Source organism: Mercenaria mercenaria, chromosome 4 (genome assembly GCF_021730395.1).
Source record: "Mercenaria mercenaria strain notata chromosome 4, MADL_Memer_1, whole genome shotgun sequence".
Lineage (NCBI taxonomy): Eukaryota > Metazoa > Mollusca > Bivalvia > Venerida > Veneridae > Mercenaria > Mercenaria mercenaria.
In genome coordinates this window covers 36,583,226-36,592,935 of record NC_069364.1, presented here as the reverse complement: position 1 = coordinate 36,592,935, position 9,710 = coordinate 36,583,226, and the positions used below count along the sequence as shown (strand labels likewise).

At 36.9% G+C, this 9,710-nt stretch overlaps 1 protein-coding gene across 1 annotated transcript; it reads left to right on the top strand.

Annotated features, from left to right (window-relative positions):
* The first annotated feature begins 2,257 nt into the window (after positions 1-2,257).
* Positions 2,258-8,615, top strand: LOC123551453 (uncharacterized). The gene is made up of 2 exons (XM_045340398.1): positions 2,258-2,308; positions 7,512-8,615. The coding sequence occupies exon 2, from the start codon at positions 7,519-7,521 to the stop codon at positions 8,170-8,172; it is 654 nt and encodes a 217-aa protein (XP_045196333.1). The 5' UTR covers positions 2,258-2,308; positions 7,512-7,518; the 3' UTR covers positions 8,173-8,615.
* Positions 8,616-9,710: the final 1,095 nt, after the last annotated feature.

Sequence of the window (9,710 nt, the reverse complement as noted above, 5' to 3'; positions counted from 1 at the left end):
AAAACATGTCTGTTCAGCTAACAGACTCAGACAATTTCTCTAATCATTCTCTTTATTGAACGATTTATTAACTCGCTGCCAAGGTCACAGTTTATTCAGGAACAACAAAATGATCCTGAAATTTCATTAATGTTTCAAAGGGTTGTCAGCGAAGAAGAAGCGTCACAGGTCGTAGCTATTTTGTTAAATATGTGAATTTACCAGATTTGATGAACGTTTTTGTGCAATTTTAGTAAACTGTTTTTGTCCCGTTCCTAAAACTAAATCAGGGATCTAGTATCTTTTGACAATTATGTGTGCCTCAACAAACATGTCAAGGTGTTATTCCTTTAAGAAACATTGAGATCAAATCCATTGTTATGGCTTTAATTAATTATTTACATTTGTTGGTCTCTTAAAATCTGCACAGTCTGATAAAGGCTCTAATTTTATGTCTAACCTATTTCATCAAGTATTACATAACTTAGGCATAAAACAATACAATTCTTAAGCCTATCTAGGAAGATTTCATCAAACATTGAAAAACATGATTATGATATATTGTATGAATACAGAGGACTGTGATTAAGATATTGCTGTTGCTCTTGTCGGCCAGAGATTCTGTACAAATATCACTTGTCGTCAGTCCATTTGAAATAGTGTTTGGTCACACTGTCCGTGGACCCTTAAATTAGAAGATGACACTTCTTTAAATTTGATACAGAATGTTTCTGACTTTAGAACTAGATTTACAAAAGTTTGTGAACAGGGACGTTTAAACTTGCAATCTGTTCAAAACAAAAAGAACATCAAGATATGATCAATGTGCCAAAGAAAACCAGGTGGTAGACTTTTGACACTTTTACCTACCGCTAGTATACAAGCTAGATATTATGGTCTTTACAAAAACTTATTCATTTACTATGCCTAGAGTTAATGAGTGTATTGATAACGTTGGACATGCAAAACTCCTTTGTAACAAAATTTGATTTGTTAAAAGGATTTTGGCAAGTTCCTCTCACAGGTAAAGCTAAACAAGCTCCAGCAATTGTTACACCTGAAAGCTTATTTCCGTAAAAAGTGATGTCATTTGGTATAAAAAGTTCACCTGTCACTTATCAGCTAGTCTGGATTAGTACATATTACGACGGGAACCAGACTACTTATCAGCAACTTGTACATTCCATTATTTCTGGACTTAATGGATGTGATGGATACATTAAAGATGTCATCATACACCATGACACTTGGCAAAGCCATCTGTAGACGATCAAGGATTTGTTCAAAAGAGTCGCTGAGGCAAGGTTTACAATAAATTTATCAAAAAGTGAATTTTGTAAAGCTAGTGTTATTTTATTAGGACACTCTGCTATTTCAAAGTGTTCTCGCTAGGTTTTGAGCTTGTTCCTGATGGCATGTAGGCGACGATTCCAAATTGAAGGAAGGATTATAAGCAGACTCATATTGAATTTTCCCGAGTTAAAATGCAGTTATTTGACAGGTTGTGTACATCAAAGAAGATAGGAACTGTGATAAGTTGAGGCAGCTAACGTTAACTGAAGAATTTAAAGGTGTATTGTCCCACAGTTCCTACCATTTTTCTAATTGCCGGAGATCGTGTTGAAGGGTTTTACAGTTTGAAGTAGTGTCGCTGAAGGCATAAACTGCAGAGTCGCTGAAGGCATAAACTGCAGAGTCGCTGAAGGCATAAACTGCAGAGTCATTAACAAAGAGTCGCTCCTGAGAGGTAACAGATCAAGGAGTGGGGGTGGGGGTGTCTTTGGTGTAAAGCAGAAGCAGAAGAGGGCCAAGAACAGAGCCTTGATTAACCGGGACATCATCATTACTCACCATGTTTTCCATTCTAATACGATTATGGTGATTGACAGAGATCTCTGGGCTTAATCTAGTACCCGACACACTAACTTAAAAGGTATCTATTGTGCTCCTATAAACGTAGTTCGCAGATCTTAAAAATTGCCCCCAAGTATCAAAAATTGTCCATTCAATATCGGGTAAGAGAATTCCATTTTAGCAGATGCCAATCAGATGGAGTGGGGGTTGCACTTTTCATCATTAACTCTCAAGATCAGACCCAGCCAAACCGACTTTGCTATTTTTTGCTTGGTTGCAGTCTATGCTCCAATAAGATCTTAGAAATTTCATTAATTAGATAAATTATCTGTGTAGCGATCTTATTAAGTACCAGGTGATTTTATGAACGTCAAATGACGGAATTTAGTTCATCTGATGGTCATAGTTATGCCCCTTTATTAGTAAAACGCCATTTGTATGATTTGACGTAAACAAGTGTTAACAGCTATATTGGGTAAGTTAACCTGTAACTGTTATCATTTGTCATTGTACTTAATAGATAAAGATATTGCATCGAACCAAACCGTTCAGAGCAATCAGTTTAGTCAGGTAAGGAGTATATTATTGCACATTTTCACTGACCATTTCGATTAGAGATTATTCATTTTACTTAGAGATTAAATCCAACAGAGGGCACTGTAAACGACAGAGGGCGCTGTGAGCAGTAGGTATAAAAGCTGGGTGCAGCTGTTTTATTAATTAATCTGTCACTTGGTCTTGAAGAGTGCACATCGGAAAGCAGAGACAAAGTCTAATACCGGAACTTTGGGGCACATATAAACCTATATAGTAAAGTCTCCTACGAAGCCCAGCTTCCTGGAGATGAACTTAGAATAGGTTATTAATATAGCTCGGGTTGCAGCTAGATAAGGTCAGCTTATAGTCCAACCATTGTAAAGGTATATTGGATGATCACCTATAGTAGAAGACCAACTTCTTTGAGACATTAGGTGAACTATAAGGTTTTGGTCAGCTTATACTCTTTTAGAGTTGAGGGAATAGTGTGTGTGTGTGTGTGTGTTCGGGTTTAACGTCTTTCTCAACAATTTTTCAGTCATATGAACGACGGTGTCTATTTGTAGCAGTGAGCACAATGCTCAACTTTATAGTGCTGCCTCACTGGAATATCATGCCGTAGACACATGACATGATACCCCACCCAGTCACATTATACTGACACCGGGCTGACCAGTCCTAGTACTATCCTCTAAATGCTGAGCGCCAAGCGAGGAAGCTACTAGTACCATTTTTTACGTCTTTGGTATGACGCGGCCAGGGATCGAATCCACAACCTCCCGCACTCGAAGCGGACGCTCTACCACTAGGCTACCGAGGCGGTGAGGGAATAGTAGAAGCTGGGATAACAATAAGCTGAATTTGTATAATCATGTAATTAACGTTTGTTTAAGTTGAGCTACGAAATGATAGCAATAATAATCATTTCTTTATATTAATCTATTGCCCATCATTGGTCAGACAACATTAGAGGAAAATTATATATTTCATATCAAGCTAATCATAAGGTGAAGCAACCTAGAGGAAAATTCTGTTACAAAGATGAACGTATTATAACTTGAGCTTAAGGGGCGTTCAGCATATAGCAATTCATACTGGAGAGAAAAACAACCGCCCGGAGATACGTTACAGATTTTTGGTGGCAGCGGTGGGATCATTGATAGAATAGCCGCTATCACTGACACACGACTTCAAGCATGGCACATGCAATATAACCAGAAGATTACAAAAAGTTGCAAGAGCAAATGTTGGAACTACGGTGAGAAAACCAAAGACTTAGAGTTGAAAGAGAAATATGTGAGTTGGAATTACAGATATCTCAGCTACATCGGAGTTCAACTCCAAAGGATACGACAGATGATATATTCAGTACTAGTTTGACACATGAGAAGAAGCCTTTAAGACGAAGACTTTTACCACAAACGCCATTACGTTCTGTACTGTTCAACTTACCCTCGGATCGGGCTGATAACGGTACAGGGACATTAGATGAGAATGATAACCTATCGCCGAACCCTGTGCGTTTTGTTGCGTTTAGAAACAAGAAAATTGGTGATAAATAAGCTGATGATGTTTCGATGAAAACACACAAGAAATTAGTTACCCCTGCAACTTACGATGGTTCAAGCTCATGGACCGACTATCAAGCATATTTTGAAACATGCGCTGAAATAAATGGATGAAGTGAAGCTGAGAAAGGTCTTTATCTAGCAATATCACTAAGAGGACAAGCACATGGGCATTTATGGCAACCTAGCAGTCAAGTCACACAATTATGAAGAGCTAGTTACTGCCTTAAAAGAGAGAGTTGCACCACCTAACCAGACTGAATTATACAGAGTTCAACTAAGGGAAAGAAGGCAGAAAGCAAGTGAAAAATTGTCAGAGCTTTCACAGGAAATTAGGAAGTTAACTAATTTAGCCAATCCTACAGCACCTGATGATATCAGAGAAACCTTAGCGAAGGAACAATTTGTCGTCTCATTAGTAAGCTCTGATATGCGGCTGAGGATCAAACAAGCACGATCTTCCAATTTGAATGATAATGTCCGTCATGCCGTAGAATCAGAGGCATTTAATCGAGCTGAATGAAAACATTTGTTTGTTTTTGTTTGTTTGTTTTGGGTTTAACGCCGTTTTTCAACAGTATTTCAGACATGTAACGGCGGGCAGTTAACCTAACCAGTGTTCCTGGATTCTGTACCAGTACAAACCTGTTCTCCGCAAGTAACTGCCAACTTCCCCACATGAATTATCAGAGGTGGAGGACGAATGATTTCAGACACAATGCCTTTTATCAAATCGTCACGGAGAACATACACCCAGCCCGAGGATCGAACTCGCGACCCCGCGATCCGTAGACCAACGCTGTCCCTACTGAGCTAAGCGGGCAAGAAGGACAAGGGTACCTATTGTCAACATATAAAACAGAAACCTTAGACAATAAAGAAATACTAGAGCTTAAGAAAATGGTTGATGATATGAGAAAAAGCTTAGAACTTTAGCTTAAAGCCCACATACAGGACGACAGAACTTTCAGAGACAAAACATCCAACCATTGAGTGTAGGGGGAAAGGTTCATTTAGAGATCACATACCTTCAAACAATACACAAAATCAAAGGCGAAAATGTTATGACCGTGGGTCAGATAGTCATCTTAAGTACGATTGCCCACAGCAAAAGTTTAAATAAAAAACTTACACCCATAAGAATTATAATGTAAATGTTTCAAATAAGCAAGAGGCAGGACTTTGTATGGAAGCGCTGGTAAATGGCATATTAGCTGGTTGTCTTGTTGATACCGATGCTACATTGTCTATATTATCAATAAGTGTTTTGGGAACGTATCTGCAATATGCAGGCACTTGAAAGCTATTACGGGAGCATTGTGTCAGCTTCAAGAAAGTCTTTAGACGTCAAAGGAAAAACAAATGTCATTATAGATATAAATGGAATACAAAGTAGAATGGATGTCATAGTAGCAGATATTATAGATGGAGATGTAATCCTTGGCTTAGATTTTATGAAAAACTAATAACGTCTCTATTACATAACATAAGACAATTGTTCATAGCCGAACCAACATCTAACATAATGAAAATGAAAAAGGATTCGTTGCCAGATCATTGCTATATCCAAAAGAAAATATACCTTTGAGAATAATGAGTGTTTCAGACGAACCGCAAGTCTTTTATGCTGGTACAAATATTGCGAACTTGATTCCAGTTACATGTGTTGATGAAAACAAATACACAAAACACACAAGAAATAACATTGCACCTCATATGAAAGATTTATATGACAGAACATGCAAGAAAACCACTGAGCACCAGACATTTGATCTAATGTGTCGTCTATTCTCGGTAAAGGATACGCATCCTTTATAGTTGCGTCGTTTAATTTTATATAGTCTATGCAAAAACGTTTACTTCCATCTCGTTTCTGTACCATGACTATGCCACTGACCCATGGACTAGATGACTGTTGTATGTATATGGGATGGGCTTAATACTTTGGGGAATTTCAAACATTATATCTAGAGGACGTGTAGTTTCTCTGCCTAACATGCATAAATTTGGAGATAACCCAGTTGTTTCATGTTCAGAAGACCTATAGGCCATCATAACATACGGCAATAATTCATCCCAATTTGTATGGTGAGCATAAACACATGCACTAAGCATGGTAACAAGAGTTCTATTGAATCTTTCGACCATCCCGTCGGATTGCGGGTGATATGGTGTCGTCCGCGATTTATTTTTCTGTAAAAGTTGACACATTTCACGAAATAATTGACTTTCAAACTGCCTTCCTTGATCAGAATATATATAGTTTGGTTTACCGAATCTTGCAATAACTTCTTCAGTCGATATTTTTGCTATGGTTTTCGCTTCCATGTTTGGCATTGCGTAGCATTCTGTCCATTTTGTAAAATAATCACCTATTAGAAGTATATACTTTTTGCCTTGTTCTGTTGTTGGCAGTTCACCTAATATATCTTTTGCGATTCTTTCCATAGGATAACTTGACCTGACTATTTTCATTGAAGCCTTCTGAATTTTGTTTAAGTCTGTACGTTGGAGACATTTTTCGCATCCTACAAATAAATTTTTACATCATTTTTCAAACCTGGCAAATAGTATTTTTGGCGAATTTTATTCAAAGTTTTCTTAATGCCTAGACAACCAGAAGCTTTGATATCATGACAGTATGTTAAAACTATTCGTCTATGACCTAATGGCACTACCACTTGCCAATGTACTGTATTTGTTTCCAGCACATCTCATTTTCGTACCAGAATATTATCTCGAATAGATAATCTCTGCCATTGACTTAATAATGATTTCACAAAAGGACTTTCCTTTGATACTACTATTTTGTCGGGCCTTTTCCCAAGCTTAATCCAATTTTTAACCTTTTAAATGTCATCATCTTGATCTTGAATGTCTTTTTTTATCATCAGTATCTGCATTAGCATGAGCTTTTATATGGCATGCTTTCTGTTGATCATCTACCAAATTTATCTGATAATACTATATCATCGCAGTCTGTTGTTTGTTTATCTCGTATTCTGCTCATTCCATCTGCATTTCTATATATCTTTCCAGGTCGATGAACTATGTTCATTTGAAATCCAGATAAATCTTCCAGCCATCTTACTACTTACCAATGGGTTTGGGAGCTAAGTGAAAATCTTGAGTCCGCACATACTATGGTCAGACAAAATACAGGTAAAGCTATGAGCAGACAGAAAAAGAATCATGACCAGAAATTATCCTATGAAGTTTTCAAGGTAGGTGATAAAGTTTATGTATACTTTACTGTAAAGAAGGTAGGGTGTTCATCAAAACTATCGTCGTATTGGAGAGGGCCGTATCAGGTAATAGAGAAACTATCAGACGTAATCTATAAAGTAGATTGTGGTAGATCAAAGACAACATAAGTGATACATTGTGACCGAGTTCGGAAAGCAAAGGATCAGCTATTGACTGGGGAAGTACAAAATACGAACAGTGATAACGTAGGTAATGAATCAGAGATGGTTTTAGAGAGCTCAGAAGAATTGAAGAATAGGCAAGTGAAGGTAAAAGAACCAGAAGAAAAACTGTATGGATGAACAATTATGTTCTTTCTACTTTCAGAAACAACATGGCTAAGACCAAGGTAACAAAGAGACTATTGATAATTTGCCCATTATGCAATGACACGGTGACAGCAAATGAGAATTACAATCATCATATGTTGAGGTGTGCTGGGAAGAGATTCCGTTGTGAAACATGCGGGGTAAGCTTCAAGAAAGAACAGTATCTGAGGCAGCACATACGTCGTACGCATGAGATAAAATCTGTAAATAAAACAGACACAACTCCACAGAAAAAGGAGTCAACAAATGAAGAACCCGAATCAAGTAAAGAGGTAATTACGGCTGCAGTTATGAGAAAATCAGATATTCATGAAAATGAAAGTAGTGACCGTGAGTGGGATGTCGATCCTGACATTGAACTACTTGGCGAAAGTGAAGATAAAGAAGTCGCTGAAGATAATCGGTTAGTGAATGATATTACAAAAGGTAGAATATATAGAAAACAAACAAATCCTATTCCTGTGATAACTCTTAAAAAGAGGAAGATTTCTGAAAAAACAGAGGAAGATTTATCGCCGAAGAAAAGGAAATTAAGTTCACCGGGAAACACTAATGAAATTAACACAGAGGGTTACACAGGGTCAGTTATTGTTATTCCCAGTGAAATAACAGAAAAGAAGGATGACTGTAAAGATGAAAGTCTAAAAAAGCATGAATAGTCAGTAAATACCATAGACACTGATGTTGAAGTAAAAGAAGATATTGTAGATAACCATATTGCTCAGAAGAAATCCAATAGTTCAGATCAAGAAGAAAATGCTTGTAAGACGACGAAGAGTGATCTTGTTCAACAGAATTAGGCATTACGTTGTGAACCATTATATTTGAGGATGATGTTATCCATTCACTGCATATGGGATGCCATGATTTAGAAGACACATTTAAATGCAACATTTGTGGTAACATATACAAGTATGGATTTTATAGCCACTTTATTAGAGGTCATAAGTAGTGAAAGACTTAGTTATAACATTAAGACAGAGTGAATATTATTTTCCATTTATACGTGCAGATACACGTTAAGTCGTTCAGTTTTTAAAATCGAGGTATATGTTTAAACTCTCTGCAGCTAATCATGAACATAGTAAAAGATTTTAGGGAGTTTTCTTGTAAATCTGTTTCGTTAACCATGCGAGATGCATGAACCCGGAGGCGTGGGTAATGCAGCGATCTTATTAAGTACCAGGTGATTTTATGAACGTCAAATGACGTAATTTAGTTCCCCTTGATGGTCATAGTTATGCCCCTTTATTAGTAAAACGCAATTTGAATGATTTGACGTAAACAAGTGTTAAATCATTTGTCATTGTCCTTGTAATAGATAAAGATATTGCATCGAACAAAACCGTTCAGAGTAATCAGATTAGTCAGGTAAGGAGTACATTATTGTACAATTTCATTGACTATTTCGATAAGAGATTGTCTATTTTGCTTAGAGATTAAATCCAACAGAGGGCACTGTAAACGACAGAGGGCGCTGTAAGCAGTAGGTATAAAAGCTGGGTGCAGCTGTTTTGTTAATCTGTCACTTGGTCTTGAAGAGTGCGCATCGGAAAGCAGAGACGAAGTCTAGTACTGGAACTTTGGGACACATATAAACCTATATAGTATAGTCTCCTACGAAGCCCAGCTTCTTGGAGATGAACTAAGAATTAGGTTATTAATATAGCTCGGGTTGCAGCTAGATAAGGTCAGCTTATAGTCCAACCATTGTAAAGTTATATTGGATGATCACCTATAGCTCGTAGAATACCAACTTCTTTGAGACATTAGGTGAACTATAAGGTTTTGGTCAGCTTAAACTCTTTTAGAGTTGAAGGAATAGAAGAAGCTGAGATACCAATAAGCTGAATTTGTATAATTATTTAATATCATGTAATTAACGTTTGATTAAGTTGAGCTACGAAATAATAGCAATAAAAACCATTTCTTTATATTGATCTATTACCAATTATTGGCGAGACAACCAAATAGGAAAATTATATATTTCATATCAAGCTAATCATAAGGTGAAGCAACCTAGAGGAAAATTCTATTACATAGATGAACGTATTATAACTTAAGCATAAGAGGCGTTCAGCATATAGCAATTCATACTGGAGAGAAAAAACAACCGCTCGGAAATACGTTACATCTGTATGGAATAGTGAAAAACACTACTTTTGCACTTATTCATTCACAGAATAGAAGTAATTCT

Bases quoted from the DNA above. Each gene is read 5' to 3' on its own strand.
- LOC123551453 (XM_045340398.1), top strand. From the start codon at position 7,519: ATGGCTAAGACCAAGGTAACAAAGAGACTATTGATAATTTGCCCATTA.